This window comes from Triplophysa rosa, linkage group LG21 (assembly GCF_024868665.1).
Source record: "Triplophysa rosa linkage group LG21, Trosa_1v2, whole genome shotgun sequence".
Taxonomy (NCBI): Eukaryota; Metazoa; Chordata; class Actinopteri; order Cypriniformes; family Nemacheilidae; genus Triplophysa; species Triplophysa rosa.
In genome coordinates, this window is record NC_079910.1 from 21,125,952 (window position 1) to 21,150,204 (window position 24,253).

General features: G+C 40.4%; 1 protein-coding gene across 3 annotated transcripts; it reads right to left on the minus strand.

Moving 5' to 3' along the window:
* Positions 1–80: 80 nt before the first annotated feature.
* Positions 81–24,042, minus strand: zmp:0000000926 (uncharacterized). 3 transcript variants are annotated; one of them, XM_057319113.1, is made up of 3 exons: positions 23,771–24,042; positions 2,598–4,063; positions 81–1,154 (listed from the first exon to the last, which is right to left on the minus strand). In XM_057319113.1, exons 2-3 carry the CDS (start codon positions 3,912–3,914, stop codon positions 762–764), a joined length of 1,710 nt encoding a protein of 569 aa, XP_057175096.1. In that variant the 5' UTR covers positions 3,915–4,063; positions 23,771–24,042; the 3' UTR covers positions 81–761. The 3 variants fall into 3 exon arrangements, with proteins under 3 accessions (XP_057175096.1, XP_057175097.1, XP_057175098.1); XM_057319114.1 differs by lacking the exon at positions 23,771–24,042 and adding an exon at positions 8,582–8,932; XM_057319115.1 differs by lacking the exon at positions 23,771–24,042 and adding an exon at positions 8,568–8,932.
* Positions 24,043–24,253: the final 211 nt, after the last annotated feature.

Below are 24,253 nucleotides of genomic sequence, written 5' to 3' on the forward strand. Positions count from 1 at the left end.
AAATTGAATTGCACTCGTCCCACATAAATCTATAAAGCCTTTCTTTTATTTCTAGCGAACATTGTATAACAGTTTCACAACTTTAAAAATATACACTTTTAGAGCTATAACATTTATAAAGAAAAAACAACAAATGTTATTGAAAAACCACAACAACAAAAATAAAAGAGAAAAAATAAAGTGATAGAGTGTGCTTGATCAACAGTAGATATACCCGTATCTGAGATCTCCATATTTATTCCCTGCTTTCCATCACACAGAAACATGGAAGGGAAAACCACAGATCACCAGAGGAGCTTTCTGATAGCACCGTCACACACCGAGACACCAAGCCCAGGGCGGCGCGTCCGTGGAATTCCCAGCTGGGGTGTGGGGTCGATAGTGTCTTTTCCCTCGGTGAGAAAAGACTGGAGAATAATGCTAAAGTGAGCTAGCATATGGACCCCACACTGAAAGCTTGGCTGAAGGCCGCTAATACATTCATAAACGTTGTGTTGCGTAAATAACAGCAGACTTCTATCTTCTTTTATCTGTTGTCATAACACTGATTGAAAAGACATACCCTGCAGAAGAAGGCTGGAGATTAGCATAAGTAAAAGGTGCATGGCATCACAGATAAGTGATTTTTGATTGTCTCAATTTGGGCTTTCCCAGCCTGTCATTTAACGCTTGTTTAACAATAAGGAACTATTTAACCAAGGGGTGTGTGAGGTTACAAAGAATTAACCAGTTGCAAATCTTCGTCACCTTCTCGCTCCTGCTTACTGCTTTCTTTCCTGCTTACAACCATGAGGTAAACTGGGGCTAGTTTCGCTCCCTGACTGGAGCTCGGGAGCAGACCAGTGTCTTTTGCGCTCTCTCGGCAGAACAGGGGGAGAAGTCAGGGCCAGAGGGAGAGGGGGAGGTGCCGGGGGAGGGGGCATCCTCTCTGCTGTTTCTGAGCAAGGAAGCACCCCCACTTGCGAACGCTGCACCTGGCTGCCGAAGTGCGCAAACTGCGGAGTGGGTGTTGGAGTCAGTGCCAGACACACGTCACCTGTGCTGAGCTGACGACACTGCAGGCCGTACAGCTGGGCGCTTCGCTGAGGACTGCATGAAGACCAGCCTTGATCCCGTACAAAAAATGGATATTCAGCTAAGACTGTGAGTAGCTCCTGCCGGAACAAACATGAACAGCTGGGTTTTTTGGAATACTACCCAAGACAACACTTCACGGTCAAAACACTTAATAATTGAAAAACATTCAGCACAAACAAAAACTTTATTTAGATAGTACTTTTTCTCCATTGACAATTAAACATTTTAAAGGGGTCATATGGTGTGAACACGTGTTTTTCTGTGTCTTTGGTGTGTTATAATTTGCCCATGCATGTATTAGACACGTAAAATTGCAGAAATGATAGTGTGGGAACAAATTATGCATTCTATGTAAAAGCGAATGCTCACCCAGACCTGCCTGAAACGCCTCGTGTAACCACACCCCCACAAATCTACATCAGTTGGTGGTATGATTTGACTAAGACTGCCCAAATGTATACGCATGTAAGGTGGGCGTACCTGTCAGTACAATTGAAGAGGAACCTGATGTTCCAAATATGGTAAGAGGCGTTACATTTCCCTCACACAATTGCAGTATTCCACCAATCACTACGCACTGGTTAACTGGCCAATCATAGCACACCTCGCTTTTCAGAGCCATGAGCTTTGTCAAAAATCTGCGCGTTTCAGAGAGGCGGGGCAAAGAGGGGATACAAACATGCACGGTATGTGGTTTTTGACCCTTAAATCCTGTATACACATTGTATTACATCTAAAACAAACCATAATATTTGTTTTGGCCGAGTCATATGACCCCTTTTAATAAATTATCCATCTGTTGGTGGTGGTGGTGGAGTCAGCCACATTTTCAGATCAAGGCTGTTTTCACACTGGTTTGCTTACTTGCTTCCGATGTGAGAAATGCATCATACTATAGTACAAATGGTACTCCATCAAAAGCCTTAACAGCCTTTACAGCAACCAAATAAATTCTCACATGAATCTGGGTTTTCACCTAATGCTTAGGGCATTACAATAGTATCTCACTTGTAAGGAAAAAAGTACTTCACTTATGGATGAAAAGGTGAATAGTCTTAACCCACTACATCCTTTGGATATTTAACCACTAGCCTTCATCATAACATTACAAATAACATATATCATTCAAGGCTTCGACCTTTTCTAGTTATGTCAAATGCTCCTGCAGATAGAAGCATAATTATTCAATCAAGCTGACTCAGTATCTCCTCAATAGGCAGTTAAACAGATGTTTCACTATTTATGCATCCTCATGTTGTTCTGCAGCTGTCTCACTTATTTCCTTTAAAAGGATAATTCACCCAAACATGAAAATTCTGTCATCAGCACTGCACTGACACAAAACCAAAATCAAAATATCTTGTATTTGATGGAGGGTAACTGATTTATTACCAGCATTAGAATTATTGAGTAAACTAACAATTTAAGCCTTGACCAAACAGGAAAAATTGGTTAACATCAACCTAAAATGTAGATTTAACTAAAACAGAGAAAATGAAACGTTGTTCTGCTGGGCTCACCTGAGTGTTGCGGTCTGTGAGCAGAACCTGCAGATGGTTGAAGCCGTGGGTGGGTCCAGGTGAGATTAACAGAATAGTGCAGGTGCTCAGGTGAAACTCAGGCAAGGTGTCAACACTGCGTAAGAAATCCTCTGTCTTTAACTCCTCCACCCTCTTGAGACGGCCACCGGCCAGTTCAATAAGGGAACCTTTGGCAAAATGAGGTAGGACTGCAGAGGCGGGTGGGTCGGGGCCAGTGAGCACAGCGACGACAGGGCAGTACTGTCCCACGGAGGTATCCCATTCTGTCTCAGCCCCATGGCTGTTGTGCTGGCTGTGTGGGGAGGGCTGAGATTTTCTCGGAGGGAAGGAAGGGCTAAGCTGTGGGTATGCCTGAGGGTTCTGATGAGCAGTAGGACAGAGGGAGCCTAGGGCATAGTAGATTTGAGCTCCAGCCTGCGAGGCACTTCCACTGTAATAGTCCTGAGAAGCAATTGTCTTTCCTGCCTTTGCATCTGACAAGGGTGGCACCAGAGCTTTCTGTGTTCTCCGAGGGTCCCTGTCTCGTGGTGAGGAATGTGCACTTGTGCTTTCTTGCACCTGGATGCCTTTCCCAGTGCTCTGTCTAGATGTGTCCTCTTGTCTTCTCCTGCCATTAGCACTGGAGCCATCCAAGCTGGTCATGATACCATTTCCATCGTCATTGCACAAGGGTGCTCTCCTGCTAGACCCGCTGTCTGGGCCATCCACACCATTGGGCCTTCTACTGTGGTACCTGAGCCCGCTGTCAGGGATGGTGTCGTGGGGATAGACTGTTGGCCGAGGATAAATGTAAGAGGAGAAGTGGGAGCTGTAGTCTCGTCGATTGTGGCTGTAGGGCCACATCTCCACGGACTCACTCATGTAGACGTTCTTGAACGTGGGCACTGAGATAAGTGGCTGCAAGTTTAGGGGAGGGACATCGCCACGGAGCCAGCGGGAATGGTGGGAAACAGGGTGATCCAATCCTCCCTCCATTCCCCGTCCACACATCGTGTCTCTCCAGGATGCAGAGAGCGACCCTCGCCTCTCACCCACTTGGATCGGCAGGTATGAGTGGTGCATGGAGGGGGCATAGGACACCTGCCAAGGCAACGATGGTGGAAGGGGAGGCAGAGGAGGTGGCTGAAGATCTGCACTTTCCCTGTGACCCTCGGTGGAGCGACGAGGCCTTCGGCTTCGGAGAGGGGCAGGGGGTTTGAAGTCATTCTCTGGGGCCGGCTGATCCGACAAGCCCTGTCGGGACTCGCGCTTCTTGGGGGGAAGACACTCTTTGCTGCGGTCTGGGCTTGGATTCATGGGGCAGTCCCCGGGCCTGCTGGGCCAGACTAGGTTACATGGGCAGCTGAGGAGAATGAGGGGCCAGGAGAGACACACGTTCTTTTGCTGAACAACATCACGCACACCACTTGTCAAACACAGCCACGTTCAGAACCACGTTCATTAACCTGAGATGAAAGAAAGAGCAAACCATTATTGTCTCGTACTGGCTATACCACGGCTTTTCAATTGAGCTTCCAGTCTCTCTACATTTCCTAAAGGCTCAAACAGTCATGACAGGGGTGGTCAGTATGTAATTGTGTGGCTCTGAAATACTGTAAAACAATGGGTAGAAACACTGATTTTTAAAGTGAGCATAACTCGTGAGATTGCAACAAATGCAGCATGTCTGGCTTTCGTGGCGCACATTATTTCATGATATCACTGGAACATACTGTATCTTGATTTAGTAAAGTTGATTTCTGTGTGTAAACAATTTGTATTATATTTGTTTATCGTCTTTGTTCCGTCATATTTCTCCTTCAAAAAACGTCTAGTTTTAAATAACCCTCTCTAAAAATTGTGTTTTTTGTCAGGGCCATAAATTGGCCAACCGACAGCCGATTCAGACATACTCCGTGTGCTGTGTGTATGCCTTGCGTATTTTTTCACGTGCCCATATTAACGGTGCTGTGCGGTACGTCAGTGTAGCGATCAAGTCTATTTTTGCTGTACAGCATGGACTGTTTTAAAGTGATAGCACACGTATCATGCTCAAAAGGAACACGAATTGACACAGAAATGCAGTAATTTCACAATAAATGCATATACAGGTGCTGGTCGTATAATTAGAATATCATCAAAAAGTTGATTTATTTCACTAATTCCATTCAAAAAGTGAAACTTGTATATTATATTCATTCATTACACACAGACTGATATATTTCAAATGTTTATTTCTTTTAATTTGATGATTATAACTGACAACTAATGAAAATCCCAAATTCAGTATCTCAGAAAATTAGAATATTACTTAAGACCAATACAAAGAAAGGATTTTTAGAAATCTTGGCCAACTGAAAAGTATGAACATGAAAAGTATGAGCATGTACAGCACTCAATACTTAGTTGGGGCTCCTTTTGCCTGAATTACTGCAGCAATGCGGCGTGGCATGGAGTCGATCAGTCTGTGGCACTGCTCAGGTGTTATGAGAGCCCAGGTTGCTCTGATAGTGGCCTTCAGCTCTTCTGCATTGTTGGGTCTGGCATATCGCATCTTCCTCTTCACAATACCCCATAGATTTTCTATGGGGTTAAGGTCAGGCGAGTTTGCTGGCCAATTAAGAACAGGGATACCATGGTCCTTAAACCAGGTACTGGTAGCTTTGGCACTGTGTGCAGGTGCCAAGTCCTGTTGGAAAATGAAATCTGCATCTCCATAAAGTTGGTCAGCAGCAGGAAGCATCAGAAGCGTCTCGCCTGGGCTAAAGACAAAAAGGACTGGACTGCTGCTGAGTGGTCCAAAGTTATGTTCTCTGATGAAAGTAAATTTTGCATTTCCTTTGGAAATCAGGGTCCCAGAGTCTGGAGGAAGAGAGGAGAGGCACAGAATCCACGTTGCTTGAGGTCCAGTGTAAAGTTTCCACAGTCAGTGATGGTTTGGGGTGCCATGTCATCTGCTGGTGTTGGTCCACTGTGTTTTCTGAGGTCCAAGGTCAACGCAGCCGTATACCAGGAAGTTTTAGAGCACTTCATGCTTCCTGCTGCTGACCAACTTTATGGAGATGCAGATTTCATTTTCCAACAGGACTTGGCACCTGCACACAGTGCCAAAGCTACCAGTACCTGGTTTAAGGACCATGGTATCCCTGTTCTTAATTGGCCAGCAAACTCGCCTGACCTTAACCCCATAGAAAATCTATGGGGTATTGTGAAGAGGAAGATGCGATATGCCAGACCCAACAATGCAGAAGAGCTGAAGGCCACTATCAGAGCAACCTGGCCTCTCATAACACCTGAGCAGTGCCACAGACTGATCGACTCCATGCCACGCCGCATTGCTGCAGTAATTCAGGCAAAAGGAGCCCCAACTAAGTATTGAGTGCTGTACATGCTCATACTTTTCATGTTCATACTTTTCAGTTGGCCAAGATTTCTAAAAATCCTTTCTTTGTATTGGTCTTAAGTAATATTCTAATTTTCTGAGATACTGAATTTGGGATTTTCATTAGTTGTCAGTTATAATCATCAAATTAAAAGAAATAAACATTTGAAATATATCAGTCTGTGTGTAATGAATGAATATAATATACAAGTTTCACTTTTTGAATGGAATTAGTGAAATAAATCAACTTTTTGATGATATTCTAATCATATGACCAGCACCTGTAAATGAAGTTTACTACTTTTTCTGTATGTTATTTGTTTAATTAAGCAATAAAAGCAGATAAAAATGTTGCGTAGTACAAATATTCTACGGTGTTTATATTGCGTAAGGAAGGTGCTTCTATGCAGTGACAAGCAGGTGGTCCAGAAAGTACAAGACAGCAGCGCGATGGATGACACTCAGCTAATTATTGAGGTAGAGAAATACAAAGTGATTTATGACCTCCACAGGACTGTTTTTCTAAAAGAAAAGGCATGGGAGGCAGTTTCATCGGCCACTGGAATGGATGGTAAGTTATTTTGAAACTCTTTTAATAGGCTAAGCTAATATCACTTCACATAAGCATCAAGTATTTTGAAGAACCATCCTAACCTCAAAACTACAGATAAAATATCATTTAAATATTACCTTCATTTCCGCTATTGTGTTTAGTCCTGAAAAGGTCTATAATTGTATTTCTGTGTTGTCCTACACTTAATTCAAAGTCATGTTTTTTAATCTGGATACATCATGGAAGTTTACGGTGGATGCTGTTATATATAAAGGGTATGGACGTGTTGTCACTTTACCACGTGAGCACGCCAGAGCGCGCCCCCGTGAGGGGCAAAACATTCAGCAAAATGACTGAAACGTGATTCCGTGCAACATTTCAGTTTCCAGGAACACTTGATTCCATCGTAAGTCATAGGATCACCGTCGAGTTCAGCTGCTTGTAATTTCAGCAAATAATTGCGTGTTTTAGTCCCGGTTTCTTTGTTTCTCCTATTTTCCTCAGCCATTTTGCTGCGTGTTTTACCACTCAGGGGAACATGTCCTGGCGCTCAAGGGGGGCGTGTGCCGGCGTGTTCACGTGGGAAAGTGACGTCAATGCATACCCTCAGTACAGTATATCTATCAACCACTCTCACTAACCAACAGAGAATGATGAATCGAAACGTACGTTTCGATTAATCATATATCAGAAATACCCATTGTTACCCATCGTTGACTGAATCACACAGAAGATGCGGACCGCTAGTACGCTACAAACGTAGTATGTGTGGAAGCACAATGGTGCATGATGGATCTGTACTGCATACGCACCGCCTACGCACTGCACACGGAGTATGTGTGAATGCATGTATAACATCCATATGATTATCGCCACACTGCTGATGCGCTACAAGTGAACACATAAAACACATAGGCTACTGAAACCTTTTATCCTATGGCAGGAGATGCTAGAGTATTTGCCATGATTTATTAAGATGCAAACCCTTTTCATTGGAAACATGATGTGGGGGAGTTTCTCTAATGTCACTCCGAAGGCTCTAAATTAGACGCTTATATCTGACTGCGCTGTGCTGCCAGCACATCTGCTCTCCTTCTCAACGCCTCTGTCTACCACACTGTCTGCACGGACTGAACCCGATACCCTGCTGCTGTCTCCATGGAAACTGAGTCCATACATCTACAGTGACCATACAAGGTTGAGAGTTTGGGTTATATAGGGATGCTCCTGGGAAACGTATTGTGCAATACAGCTGAGGAAAATAAAGCGATACAATCGACGAGTTACAATAGTTTGTGCACTTTGACCTCACAGGCGAGTTGATGTAGAGCCGTTCGATCACTGACTTCTTCACAAGCAAATGAGTTTGTATGTATGACCAGTCACGTACATGTAGCATGTAAACAAACAATGAAAGTATACATGAAACATGTACTACACATTCCAAACATGGAAATCTTAAGAATCATGAGGTTAAATAGAAGCGTGTTACTCCGAGGCTCACAAACAAACACACACACAAATGACATTGCCTTATCTGTCTGTTTTTTAACACTATATGGAATTGTGCTCGATACAAGACAAACAACAACAACAAAACTAGACAGGAGTTTAGTTGTTTTATGATTACAATTACAGCACACGTTGATCACACTGCAAATTTCTTCCGGATATAAAGAGTTTCTGAAATACATTTGACTCACACAAGCCTGTCCCCCTGTTTAAAAAAAAATATATGTACTGTATGATATTTGTTGAAACTGATTATCTTATCCATCTGGCACACCGCTCCCTCCGACGGCTCCAACTAACAGACACTTTTCATTCATGATGAATCATCTCCTCAAGAGCTGATAAAACACAACAGACTTTAACTGTGATGTACACTAACACTGCAGTGACCTTACACGAGTCTTACCAAAACGCCTCTAGAATAAGCCGCAAACTTTCCAACATAGCGCAAAGCACATGCACAGATTTAACAAGAATGTCAGTTCTCCAAACGCGAGCGGATGGTGATCAAAGGCATGCTGACCTGATGTGACTGACCTTGCTGGTGTGCGATGAGCAGATGCGATCCGTGTGACGCCACTCACTCCTGCATCTCTTCAACACACACGCACGCACGCACGCCGCAGACACGGGGTGTGCAGGTACAGCAGACAAACTGTAGACTCACAACATATCGAAAAGGCAGCGAGGCGCGTTATGAAAAAGTGTGCGAGTGTGTGTTTGTGTGTGCGCAGGGCTGAGGAAATGAGTAATATCGTGCAGTGTGAGGCACGTCTGCTACGCAACAACACAGGCAGACCAGTTGCTGTTATCGCCCACTCGCCTTACTCACTGCGAAAGGGATCAACACACACTCCCATCACCCTCTCTTTCTCTCTCACACACACACTCACACACACACACACACACAACTCTGAACATATGCATTTACACACGTAACAAGCATGTAGATCTGAGAGATATGTTACACTGTAAGCTGTCGTCAGGGCTGGAAATACAATTCTGGGATCTGTTGTGTAAAATGCAATGCAACCTGTAAAAAGTATCACATCAAAAATGAGATCCTCATTTATTTTACAGTACATTTTATTTGACAATACACTCCCAGCCAGTGTAACGTCACACTGTGTTACATGGAGAAAATAAACAGATTCGACCATTGACTGACATTCTATTATAACAAGACAAGACTAGTGACAATGGGACAAGAGCAGCAAAAAACACCACATTACAATTACTACATACCATCAGATTATTTGTGTGAAAAGACTCCTGGAAATGCGCACGTTTGAATCAGTAGCATATGAGTAAAAGCAACTGAGAGATCAACTTATTGAGAGAGAACGAATGCTAGAGAAGAAAGTTGAAAGGGCAAAATCAGTATAAGTTGACTTGAGTAGGAGAGAAAATGTTGAAGACGCATCCTACACAAACCCTCCATCTCCGAGTCAGCGCTGTTATAGAAACCTCTGAGTCAAAGCAAAACTGTACACACACACACACACACAGCTCGTGTCCAGCAGATGCGGTGTCAGCGTTCTCTTTGAAGACATGTATCTAGAGGAGAATACCGGCACAAGCTTTAAATAGACTCTTGTTTGAAGGAGACTGGATTGAATTGCACATCACCGAACAAGAACTGCTGGACTAAAAAGCTTTTCATGCCATTTCATGACAGTTCCGGCTGGCTGGGATTCATTTGTAAAAATTGAGAATGTTTTAGAGCAAAACTCATTTAAAGTGTCCTGGACACACTCCTTTTCATATCTCATCAAATAAACTTGAACATATCAACAGAGAGCCCATAAAAATAGAAATGCTTCTGAATGTGAGATTAACATCGTCCCTTGACTACAACAATAAAACAAACATACCTGCAGTTTCGGCACAGTAAAAATTAAAAGCCAGTGTACAGTATTTCATGGCTTTGCTGGAAAAAATAGGCCCGAAACTGTAATGAAAAGCCCAAAACGTGTTTATGAAACAGCAGAAAGAAGAATCCTTTGAATGAAAACTGTTTTGTAATGACTCCAGGAGATTCATGTATGTGAGTCAGTACAGCACGTGAGTTTCTGCTGACTGATACAGAATCCATGTCTGTTTTTGGACACGAGTAAGCCATCCTGTAGTTTCAGCATTCATTCAGATATTATTATGTGTTTAATGGGACTTTCCATCACAAGCACTCAAGCTGTCTGTGACCAGAAACGAGACACAGAAAATAGAGATTCTTATCTGAAAGAAAACAAGATGTTCAGATATTATTTAGAAAGGCCACATGTACGCATGCACGCAACCCCGTTTGTGAGTGCAGTAACACAGCAGAGTTTGTGTTCCACGTTCATGACAAAATCCTGTCTTTATGTTTTTCTGACCCAAACAACTGTGACTTTCCATGTTGATGACGAGCCCATCAATATTTCCTTCTATATTCACTTGAAATCTGCTAGAAATACACTAGCGTATAGATGAAGAACACAATCCAAGTTTTGATGATGTATGAGACAGTTTAAGATGTTGAATGACGTTGTAAAGTATAGAACTAGAATAGAGTACAACGCACCATACTAAAGGAAAGATAAATTCAGATGCTGTGTGGTGTGTGAGTCAGTTTTCTTGTATGCAGCACTTCTCTGGGCCGATCGGGTTTCTGGCCTCTGAAATCTTTATGATTCAGCACAATTCTGCAGGAGACCATCGGAGGTGAAGGTGAGGAGAGAGAGAGAGCAGAAACACTCGCTGTGTGTGGAAAGGTTGCAAAACGCGAATGCAAACGACATTTCTCCCCCCCCGAGTTTAGCTTCATCTTCAGTCAGACACACCAGCTAAATCAACATGCCGTGCCCAAGCATTCAATCCTTCACGTGGTAAATGACATCCTGATCCGCTTTATGGCCGGCCCGTGGCATAGGACGCAAAATGACCGGAGGGGCGCCAGACGCCGTTATAATTCATCATCTTAAGCTGTTAATTATATGCATGTGTAACGGCGATCAGTTAGTGTGAGAGCTGTGCAGGTAAACCTCACTCCCCGACTTCAAGAGGAGCTCCGCCGACTGACGCTATAGTGGCCGTGGCCTCCGTGGCCAGAGCGCCTGCTTCCTATGCCGGACTGATCGCCGGCTCAAATCCTGCTCATAGCAGGTTCAGATAAGACCAGTTAACTTTACACATGTCAACACAGGCAGTCTATGTATTCGTTTTGCCAAACACAAAACATTTATACAAAAGCGGACTTAAAATTAAAAAAAAAAATTATCTGAGAAAAGTAGGAAACATACAAAATGGCAATACAGAGGCACAAATTATAAGTCAATGTCAGCCATTTATGTTTACAAACTATATTAAAATAGCTCATTCAGAACCACTGGAAACAGAACTGCTTTCAACTTGTTTCAAAGTGTGTTTACTGGCACTGTGACAAGCCCATGCCATTTATTTCAACAAATCCCAAACAATACAACTTTTATCTGTGTCCTAAAGCATTTGCACAGAGGGTGACAAAATGTTTAAAGTAACTTTCTCATTAACCTTAATCTAAATAATATAATAATCAAATATTCGTTTTATGAGCTCTAATATTCAAATACAGTATTATTAAGAAAACAATCCATTTGAACAAAGTTGTTATTCATTTACTTACTTCCTATGTGTGTTTATCAAAATTTATATTTAAAATAAATATGAATTTTGCTTCTAAAATGTCATTTTCAGATATTTTTATTTTTCTATTTATCTGCTTATTTTGTATTGGAGGGGCACAATCTAAAATCTTGCCTAGGACCAACAGAGGGTGGGCCGGCCCTGATGAGTGATATACATACATACTACATCTATAGCATGCATCAGACAGTACTGTCACACACCATAAACCTAATAATATTACACATGTGGGAATTGTTTTTTTAAACAGTTACATTTATGTTTTTCATGTTTATTGTTTATTAAAAAATGTATTAAATGTTTTATTACAGTACAGTGTATTATATTATAAAGAAAACACTGCTGTCTATCACATCTATTTCATCTGTTCTTTTTTAGTAGAAAAAAATGGAGAAAATAACTTAAGAACAGAAACGCACTTTTATATCTGTATCAGAGGTATTCAATTAAAGTTCCAAGAGGTCCGGACTTAAGATTCTCTTCCAAACGGAGGTCTGGACAATATGATTTTAAAAAAATTAATCAATATTTAATCAATTTAGCCCACTTGGATATATATATATACTGTATAATAGTTTGATATCCACAGTATGTATGTATTGTAGGCTCTGTGGCATAGGGGAATGCCCTCTTAATAGAAGTCTGATCATTAATATTTATAAATAAAACAACTACTGACAACATACAAACAACAAATGTAATGTAACAATTCATCATGAACAGAAAATAAATTTACTTAGTAAATTAGCCTTTCCATGCCATTCATACCAGAACTACTTCTATCTTTAAATCATTTAGAACGTTGTTCATTATAAAAGGTGACCCTGCTTGTGAAAACCCAGCAAAACTCGTTTTCCTGTTTTCTACATAAAATCATCCAACAGAATATTCTGTGAAAATATAACAACAATACATTCAACATTGACTGAATAATGCCATTTCAAAGATCGAAATCTTAGTGAAATTAATGCTTGAAATTAATATTTGATTATCTAATAATTAAGATGATGAGGCTTTAGCCTGGGTTTTCACGGGGTCACAAATGTGTACATGCTGATCAATAATGCTAATGCTAAATGTAGATCATAAAAACGCCATGGTTCATAAAATATCACAAATCTGGTTGAAAGGTTGGAGACATATAGCAAACAGTAAACAGACTGACTGATACAAATGCTTAAATATTTGCTGCATTTTGTTTACTGTTGTGTGTCCATTCCCCTGCTCTGTGTGTCTGCACTACTGTTGTTAAAATAAGCACGTGTCTGCTGCTCTTCATGCGGCGCGTCTTTAGCGGGAGAGAAGCAGCGCGCGCGGAGCGGAAAGGGGTCAAATGAAGCGCGTCCGGCACTAGATAAAGATATTACAGGATATAGCGGCAAAAGATCAATTACATAAATGTTCCTGAGAGCGCGTGTGATGTCCCTTACGGAACAAAAATATATGGGAATATACTGCAAAATACAATTCGATATATTACACAATACATTTCCATATATTGGAAGCTGGTGCTAATATTTTTCAATATACAGCAATATATGCATTGACAATATATGGTTGTATATTGAACATATAAAGACAAAAATAAATCTAATATTCATCACATTTGATCTTTTATTGAGTATATATTGCACATAGATGTTCCCATATAAATGTGATTGTATATTATACACATATATGGACACATTTACAGAATGAGTTAAAGCAGATTTCTAATTCCCAGCATGCTTTGCTTCTGACTGCTAAAGGAGAGTAAAAATGTTTAAATGTAGGTGTTATTTCAGTCTTTTTGCTGAATATTAATATAGGGGGAGATCTGTTAGTGTTTAATGTTGTATTACTTTGAAATTTAGAAGGGTTTCTGGTGCGTGTAAATTCGTGGGATTACCGCGGTGTTGAAGTTGCGCATGTGGTAAGGATAACGATTGGCCAAACATCATTAAGATGATATATTACTTTATTTGGCAGTGCGTTTTTTAGTGCAGTGATTGTCTGTTTACTAAGTGCTTTAGTATCAGGTGTGCTTATGACATTGTAAATTTGCTGTTTTAAAATATTAAACATATTTATTGTAACTGGTATAAGAATGATATATTTCCATATATGTGTGTGTGAATATATGGCATGAGTAAATATAATATGTTCAATATATTTATACACATCCAGTAACACATAAAATATATTACTGTTTATAACATTACATATATTGTGACATATAAGTAAATATGTTGTCATATATTTTTCAATATATGAAAAGCGGAAATTCCTTATTCAATATATTGTAACATATTTTTACAATATATTATTCTGCATATTTTATAATATACCATTGTGCCGTTTAATATATTTTTAATTCATATATTAGTAAATATATTTTCTTTCCATAAGGAAAATTCTTTCTCAATTTAAACAACCAAAATAGTCAAATGTTTTAAATGGTTTATTAGCAAGGCCGGATTATCCAATGGGCATTATGGGTACATGGGTGCTTGGGGCCCAAGCAAGGGGGAGAAAATTTCATGCCTCTCTGGCCCGCACACACGCAAGTGCGCACACAAAACTGTGTTTCTAACGTATGCAAGTCTGTCTCTTGATTTAGTTACTTTTACGAGCCCTTTAGCAGCTTCTGTTCAGGAGAAGCACAAAGCGACAAATCTAGTGACTTTCCGATAAACCTTAGCTTTCATTCAATGGGAAAATGTCGCCAGTGCTGTCTCGCGAGCGCAAGGTCTCTCTTTCCCCGCGCAGGGATCATCAGCACATTCCGCAGGTGACTCCTGAATGAAATGAGTACAAAACAGCGTTTCCAATTCCAACCACCTGTCACGGTTTGAATATATAAACACATTTCATCTGTAAATATGCACATGGTTACCTAGACAGAGGCTGTGTGATAGAATATAGCCAAAATCGCCGCTTTTTATGGTGATTGCACTTTTACACCCCCACTAGAAGCCTACGCTCCAGCAATCAGAATCTCCCTTTAATCCCTAAATCCAGACTGAAATTTAGAGGAGACCGAGCTTTCTCTGTGGCTGGCCCTCTGTTGTGGAACAATCTGCCACTCGAGATCAGAGTGGCACCCTCTCTTTTCATTTTTAAATCTCGTTTAAAAACATATTTGTTTGATCTGGCCTACCACTAATCCACTTTTCATGCATTTTTTACCATGTATTTTTATTCCTATTACTGCGTTTTTTGTATGCTGTTCTGTTTTTCCTCTGGTTTTATTACTGTTTATGTGGTTTTAGATTTCCATTCTAATGTACAGCACTTTGGTCAGTCTTGTGGCTGTTTTAAATGTGTTCTATAAATAAATTAACTTGAACTTGATTTGTTAGATGTCGCGTTATAAATCAGAACTGACAATCAAGCGCAGATTAACAGTGGAGCACAAAAATGGAAAATACAAAGGTTAAAAGAACAACGTGACTAAGATAGCAGCAGGAGAACTGGCAGCTGGCATTGGCTAACATCGGTGCTGCGGTTGAAACAACTGTAGCGGGATCCTTAGCTGTGGCAGCAGTTAGCTCATCATGTCATCGGGAATATTTCAGGGAGTTATTCCACAATGACACGCTTCTTATACAGGTTGATTTTTAATTATGGCTTTGTTTTATACACGGTTTTTGTACTGCACAGTGGTTTGTGTCTCAGTAAAGATCCACCGAGGCATTTTTAGGGGGCGTTTATATTTTGAGTATACTTGTATAAAACTGGAGTTTGTGCTCTCGTGGTGTTTGCCATTGCAAAGTAACCCGGAATGTAGAGGAAACTATCATGATCATGTCCTTCTTGTTCAGAGTTTTCTAGTTTTGTGGACAGGGTCATGACAGTACCGCGTCTTGTGTGGAGACACATGGCTGTTTGTTAGGACATTGCGCAACGTGTTCTCCTGTCTCGTGCTTTGTCCCCTCCCTCTCGTTCCCGGTAATCTCCCCATCAGTGTTTCATTCCTGTCACCTGCCCATCACCCTCCCTTTGCAATCATCCCTCGTTAGTGTTCCCCTTTATTAAGCCCCAGTTCCCTCTGTAATGTGCTAGTTCATTTTGACATGTTCCATGTTTCATGTTTGCCATGTTCCTGCTTAGATCTTGTAAGCCTGTTTAATACCCTGTTTTGTTCTTATTTGCCCACTTGCTGGAAGTGTTTGTTTGCCCTTTTGATCTACCCTTAGTTCCTGGTTTATTTTCTGTTTGCCCCCTCATGGGTTTTTGTTTTGTTTAATACGGGTCTTTAATTTTAACCCTTTAACTGTCTGCGTCTCGGTTTTGCCTGAAATTCCTGACAGGAAACACTGTAGTATTTGATGTGTGTGTATCCGAGTGCGATTGCTCTGACGCCCCTCACAGTGTTGGTTTGTTTCTCAGGCTCAACTTGATTCTATTGAACCCTGGTGTGTTTGCATTCATTCTACATCTTCACGAACATGCAGAACACGGGTCAATTTATTGTGTTTTTTAATGGCTTGATGCTAGCTTTCTGCTGCTTGCAAACAGACTATTTATCAGGACTATTTTTAAATCTAGAAAGATTGTGTTACCATTCATTTTCCGCTCTGATTCCACTCGCAACGCGCAAAACAATGCAGGCTCACTCTTGCTCAAATCTAAGGTAAATTACCAACGCTATCATTTCTTACACGTGTTTTAATGAAGTAAATACATTGTAATCGGCTAAAGCACATGCGCAGGGTTCAGTACCCTCATGCGCACCTGAGTTCGCGTGAAAGCTTTTACATTAGCGGCTTTTCATGCAAACCGTGCTCCGTTCCGACCTAAACTGCAAGCGTGAAAGGCACCTGAAAGCCACCTAAGGGGGGGGCCTCACCCAAAGAGAAGCCTAGGTGCCACTAACCACCTTAATCCGCCCCTGCTGACAATAGAAACTGAAAATATTTCAATGAGAACGGCTTTGTAAATATAGAATACCCTCATGGTTGTCTTTAAAATCTCAAAAGGTAAGAGTTTTTTTTACATGTATTTGGTGGTGTTTCTTCGCCAACAATGAATTTTATATTGATATAACTTTGATCAGGTCTAACTGCCTTACTTTACTGATTTTTAGCCTTTGTTATTAGAAAATCCAGAGTGCTTTGACATTTATTGCAAAATGTTTACTTACACAGACTCGTAACATATAGGCTAAATCTGCTGCACCTTCGCATATTATTGCGTGTCTATATGTGTACATAATGCAGAATGTGTACATATGGTCTATAATGTGTATTGATAACTGTAAGTATGTCTAATAGTACACTGTGTGTACTGAGTATGTGTATATTGCACACTGTCATCTGTAGAAGTCTGTAAGTATGTAAATAGTACTGTCTATATGTAAACTGTTTCTGAACTTTCTGGAGCACGCTCTCAAGAGTTTCACTCACCAAGGCACTTGTGCTGTGGTGATGTGACAATAAAAGTGATTTGATTTGATTTAAAGAAGTATACCTATTATATTTGTTAATGCCGTTTAACACATTACACGCTTACATAAGAACATCAGTCGCGAGGTGCTTGTTACACAAATAAAGTTTAACAAATGGACAAATTACTCTTATAGTATAATCATTGACAAAGTCTGCCATTTTATTCTTGGAAAAATGAAGATGTTTATAAGAAAATATTTGGGAATTACACTCAAGAATATTCTTAAGAACATCCTATCCTTTATCTTAATAAAGTTCTTATATTTTCTCTTCACAACAGTTTTGTGAATCCAGCGTGTTTGTGTGTGAGTTATGGAACTGAATTGGTAGAGGTGTGCTAGTGTGTGCTTGTAGTGAGTTACAGTATGCTGGGAAATGTCTTGATATTATTGCTGCTGGTCCAGGAAAGCATTGTTGCAATCATGTGGTGTAAATCTTGTATGATGGAGGATGTGTACAGGTGTTGATATTGTCCTTCAGGTTGTGATCATAGTTTGTAACTTGGCAATGTAATCCTGTATAACATAGAGGTGTTTCCTACATGTAGGACCCTACATCAAATGGGCTAAATCAAAACTTTATTGTGCGCACGTGTGTATGGGGGGGGTCTACAAGACACCTGTGCCCAAGGGCCACTGAATTCTTAATCCGGGACTGTATATTAGGCTATGTCTCGCAGTCCGGGTGAAACGAAGCAAAGGTCCAGATCCGACCTGCGGTCCACCTATTGAGGATGACTGATACAGTATATATTATGGTGTTTATTATAGTCAAATGATCGTCTCCTGTTGTATAGGAAATGAGTAAATAAGTGTACATCGGGTCAGATAATTACTATGAATAGATGTAGGGAATAAGGTTTTCGGATATCACAATAAAATAGTAGATACCCTATGTAGTGCACTATATAGGAGCTTTTAGGTTAACATGAACATGACGTGCAGGTGTGTTTGGTAAGGGTTGGAACACTGGACGTCCAGGACAGCAGTTAACCATGCTTGGGCTTGGTTACACAGGTCAGAGAATGTCAAGTTACAAGCACACAACAAATCAACACAGTATGACACACCCAAAAGCATTAACCCTTTCATGTGTGAATCAGTCAGGATTTTACTTTTTTATCTTTCTTAGGGCATGAAAGATATGATGAAATCTTTTTTACACACACCTCACTCTGTTCTCGCCCTCATGTCCCATGTGTATCTCAATGTGTCTCAGATAGCTTCTGTATGGCGGCCTACAAAAAATAGATGCCTGCGGCACATCATAACAAAGGCCATGCGCTCATAACCACACAGTTTAGTTCCCAACCCCAAGAACGAGAGCCGAGAGCACAATGTCACCATGCTGTCACAGAAGACTAGAACAAAAACATGTTCTCTGCAGTGCAATACCATTTGAACAGGTTTAAATCAAAATGTCATTATTAAAGTATCAGAACCTCTTCAATGACCCAATGAGAGGAAAGAATGTGTGTGTGTGTGTGTGTGTGTGTGTGTGTGCGTGCGTGCGTGCGTGCGTGTGTGTGTGTGTGTGTGCGTGCATGTGTGTGTACTTATACATATGGTTTACGAGGACACAGATGTGTGTAATGATAATGTAAACTCTGTCCTCATAAACAAATGGTTTACAAAATGTTTTTTTTCAATAAAAGAATGCTGAAAGTGTTAAAGGGGTAGGTTAGGGAACAGAATATACAGTTTGTACAGTATAAAAATCATAACGTCTATGAAGTGTCCTCGTAAACCACATATGCAAACGATGTAGAGCATTGTTAATCCTGTGACAGTCCAGGCTAAAGCAGGATTAGGTGAGTTCTGACTGAAGGGCTCGGTGTGAGCGCTGGGTTAGCCCGCTCGCTGGTAAAAATAGGGCTGCAGCATATAAACCAGTATAAATTAAAAATATGTCTTGTTTAATTTCATCCCGGACTGCAAAGTCTTCCTGCATTCACAGATGGGTTGCAGTTGAGCCATTTCAGCCCAAAAGAAGAATTCTGTCATTGTTTCCTCACTTTCATATCATGTCTCAGCTATATGGGTTTCTTCTTCAGAACACAAAAGAAGATATTTGGAAGAATGTTTGTAAGTAAACAACATTACACAAATCCACTGAGACATTTCTCAAAATATCTTCTTTTGTGTTCCACTGAAGAAAGAGTCACTCACAGGTTGTAAGGTTAATAAATGATGACATTATAATGCACAAGCTCATGTGACAGGCTGTGATCCTCTGTCCATTGTTTAAAAGCAGCATGTGAGTTTTACACACTTTCAAACATTTAAAAACTGATCGCTGGGTTTGTCAGAGAACATGTGTGGGAATGTTGTCTTTGATGGTGGAATAAAAATAAAAAAGCATCTAAACAATCGGAATGGGTCTTAGGGTGTGTAATACAACCAATATCTGGTACGGGAGGTTTGGGGAAAACCCAAATGTTTCACTTGAAGCTCAAACATTAAAAAAGCAATCAAACGTGATGTAAAAGTCCACGAATGAACGAAGACATTTGACTGCTTGAAATGATGGTATGGATCTTTGATATTTACCTGTAACTACGGTCATGGCTGTTGAAAGACCACAAAACTGGTTCATACAGATGTTATTCAAGTTGCTGTTGTACACGTGTATGTGTGTGTCAATCTCAATCGTGACGACGTTTCACCTGTCTTTCCATTGACATTAAAGAAAAGACTATTGAACGGTGTTTCTTCTGTAAAATGATCGTAAATAATAATCATGAGATTTTCGGTAAACAGTGTAGGAAGGTTTTAAAACGTTCATTTTGAATTATTGTGTAAAAAAACAAGATAGTAGCAAATATAAGCCTGTTCAATGTTCAGTCGGTTGCTTGTCTCCTACACACGCATTTACATATTTTCACTGTTAACAAATTAGTTTTACATTCTTTTAAACCCATCTTTCTGTCTTTCAATTATTTAGTCATTGTGTTTCTGCGTTGACAAATGTGGGTAGTATTTTGTCAGAAAACTACTCTTTAGTTTCAGTTTCTGCACGATGACAGTCATATGTGGACACGTGAGTCAAATGTGCAATTTATAACCTTAATATTTCAGTGAACCGCAACTCTTCTGCTATGAGAACTATGAGATATTTTGTTTTATCAATCTTAATGATGGTAAAGAGATTTATCCACATGCGTTCACATTTATTCACATATTATACCTGAAGCACACGTTTTGATTTTGAATTCTGTAAAATACAACCAGATTATGTACAAATGCAATATTTCTTTGGACTCGTGATTCGTTTACAAATAAATGAGAAATATTCTTCATACTGTACACTTTTGAACAAAGTTTGAAGTTTTTCAAGGTCTTCACCCACCTGAAACTGATCAAACGCAAGGAGAAGGGATGTACTGAACAAACTGCTATGCTTTCCATCATTTTTAATGTCTAGTAGTGTAAAGCAGCTATGAAACAATTTGTGTTGAATAAAATGCTATAGAAAAAGGTGACTTGAATATCCAGCAACACCCCGTCACTTAAATGAAAAACACATCTACACTTTGCAATGAGGTCTCAATCATTACCATCAACGAACAAGTCACACGCCATCCTTATTAGTCTGTGTTAATGTTAGCTATACTTTATTTTTATTAACTCATGTTAACTAATAAAAATGTTCAAACTTGCATAATATGTTTATTAGGGCCAGATTTACTAACAACTTGCAGAAGCGCAAACGCCTTTTTGGCGTTAAAAAACTACTGTGGGTATTTACTAAAGACACGGAGTGAAAATGAGCGCTGAAAATGTGTGGACACAGCTGTTTTTGCGACTGACCTTATTGCATGTGCATTTGTAGGAGTTTCCTCTTCGGACGCAAACTTTACGGGTGGAGAGTATTTAAATGAATCACACAACGGCATATACTAAGGTTTGCGCTCATCATTTATTTAAGCATGTCTTAAACCTTCCACTAGTCAGGCGCGGATGAGCTCTAACGTCACCTGAATCCGCTGTTAATAATAAATCACCCATCTCTTCATGTGAGCTGCTCAGATGGAGAGATGGGGATCTGCGCCGCGTGTAAGTTTGAATTCTGTCATTTTAAATATAGTAGATGAATGAGCAAGACCTCTTCAAGAGCTTATTTTGAGCATACGACTTCTAAATTGTTTTTGGTTGCTTTCTGGACCGTGTATAGCGTTTGTCAACACGGTAATTTCTCCCAGTCAACTCAGACAGAGTAGACGCTCTCCCACCTGGAGACAGAGCGATCGCAAGCAAGGCGACTGCGAATGGACTCAAGGTCTCCTAGATTCTGTAACCCAAATGTTGACAGGTATTGTTAAACACAGATAAACAGCCATTGTGCTTAATTCATTGAACCTGAAAAGAGGATTCATTCATCAGTGCAGGGGAGAGTGACAGCGTGATACCATTCCCCTCACAAGTTCACACAGTTTGACGAGAGACTGTACAGTACCTGGAAAAATAAGGTTTTAAACATGTTTTAGATAGTGATGATATTTTCATCATTAATAATTGATCTTATCCTCCGCAATTAATCACAATGTTCATTTACAGCAATTGATCCTCCCGACCCGCAGATTATCAGCATCACCCCCTGTGCTTATTTCCGCAAGGTTTAGTAGATTGTGTTGGTCATTATGGGATTGAGATATTGCGCCTGTGTTTTTTATTGTGCGCCTTGATGGTAAATCACCCACAGACATTTACACTCCCATCTGCGCTTTTTAGAAGTTGTGCTGTCGTGCTATTTTGCCCTTTTAAGTAAATCTGGCCATTAGAGTGTGAATCAGTTCATTAGTATTAGTCCATGTTAATGAATGTTAACAAATGAAAACTTGTTGAAAATATTATCAAAAATCCTCCAGTCATTGTAAAACGTGCTCAGACGTTTGATTTATCTCACATGGTGTTTTTTAATGATGTGTTTACTAACATTCTGTACATTGAGCGTACGTTGTGTTGTCATAGTCATAGTTTGTGTTCTGAAGGTCTTACAGTTGTGGAACCGTGTAGAATTAATGACAGAATTTTCGCTCTTCTGTGAACTACCCAGCAAGTGGTTCCCGCAGACAGGTCTAAACAAACCCACAGATCGCATTAAAACATCATCTACAGACTGAGCGTTGAACTAACTTCAGTCTGTTATTACACACTCACACACCAACTTGCTTTTGCTCTCTGCCTCATCTTCATGCATGTGTGTGTGTGTTTATGAACACTTCTGTAAAAATAGACATCTTAAAGAGGCAGTAGCCACCTGACAATCACACACAGCAAACTGACAGAGAAAAAATGAAACCAGAAAGGCAGATAACAGCCAATATCCTATTTAATACAAATATCCACAGCCATCATGAACAGGTTTAGCTGTCGTTTTTAATTATAGACCAAATATATCTTTATACAGTACATATTATCTATTTACAGTGAAATAACCTTTCTATCAGGTTTACACCTCGGAAAACTGTGCTTCAATGAGACGTTACGTTAACCTGTATTACATAAGAACAGTACTGGTTATGATAAAGTAATATGCATTGTGTACTTAAAATATACATTTAGAAAGGAAAAAACTGTCCGTTTAGAGGTTGAGGCAAATAAATAAACGCTGTTATGTGCCTGAATAAATAGGATGCCATTAGCTAGTGTGCCTTGTGCCCTTCCATAACCTTGATGTGTGTGTGTGTGTGTGTGTGTGTGTGTGTGTGTGTGTGTGTGTGTGTGTGTGTGTGTGTGTGTGTGTGTGTGTGTTTCGCTCTCACACAGAGAAGTGAGAGCCATCATCACTCCTGACATCATGACAAAAGGGTTTTTCAGACCAAACTTCACAGTGCTAAAACGGCACACGTATGTTCAGAAAAGATGGAAAATCACTGCTGCCTGATGGTTTGTGTTGGAATGAGGAGTTTTGTATTATTATCACACACACACACACACACACACACACACACACACACACACACACACACACACACAGTTAGGGTCATTCCACAATTAACTTTAACTTGACTTTAAATAAGGAATTGAAAACAAGACCAAGTGGAATCACTCAGCTTCTCTAACGTATGAACAACTGGCGGAGAGTAACATGCTCAGCTTTTCAGACATACTGGAATACAAGTTAAAGTTTGTGTGTAGTCCAAGAAGCCAAGAAGATTTACTATGAAAAAAACATCCATCGTATTTCACATGATTAAAAAATGACAGGTCACCACTGATTTACTGAAAAAGTCTTTCATAAACTAACGTAAAATGTGAAAAACTGCTTTCATTCAATTCAGACCTTTCAAAGACTAAATCAATTGGACTTTATTAGATTAAATTAAAGAAAGTCCATTTGAAAAACAGAATCTTAAATCCTATAACAACAGACTTATTACAGTTTAAAACCAGCGAACGCTCGTGACACATCTCTGGCGTTCTCTCAGTTTCTTCTATTCTGGTACATGACAAGAACATTATTCCTATGCTTTACATGAAAAGCTGGCAAGAGACACACATTGACCCACACATTGATAGTTCTGTTATTTCTCTAGCACATGCACACACACACACACACACGCACGCACGCACACACACATGTCTGGTTTATTATCTCCGCACACACACACACACACACGAAAGTGTCCTACCTCTCTGGGTGTGATTTTCTGGAGTGACACGCACTGAATGATGCTCTGTAGTTTCTGTCTCTTTTTTAATCTTCTCTTCAGCTAGTCTATCTAGTCTTCTGGCTTTTCCCTCTCTCACCCACTTCAAGTGCTCTCTCGTTCACTCTCTCTCTCTTCACACACACACACACACGCACACACACACACACACGCACACGCACACTCCCCTTTGTGACCCCCCTCTCTCGCTGTGGGTGTATAATTAGACTCAGTCCTGTCGTGATACAGCTTTTGCTCGTTGTGGAGCGTCTGTGAGCTGTTGGACGTGCTGGCAGGAAGCCGAGCAGCTTTGCTCATTAACCTCTTAGGGGCTGGGAGACGTCCCATTGGTCACTTCCTCCTCTCATCTCAGCTATGGACTGCCGTGATTGGCTGCTGCACCACATGCTGCCTGACAGCAGCTCATGCCATTGGCTTGCCACGTGTGCACATTTACCACAAACT

Bases quoted from the DNA above. Each gene is read 5' to 3' on its own strand.
- zmp:0000000926 (XM_057319113.1), bottom strand. From the start codon at position 3,914: ATGAATCCAAGCCCAGACCGCAGCAAAGAGTGTCTTCCCCCCAAGAAG. The intron at 1,155-2,597 runs GTGAGCCCAGCA...TTGTTCCGGCAG, and splicing joins TCACAGACCGCAACACTCAG to GAGCTACTCACAGTCTTAGC.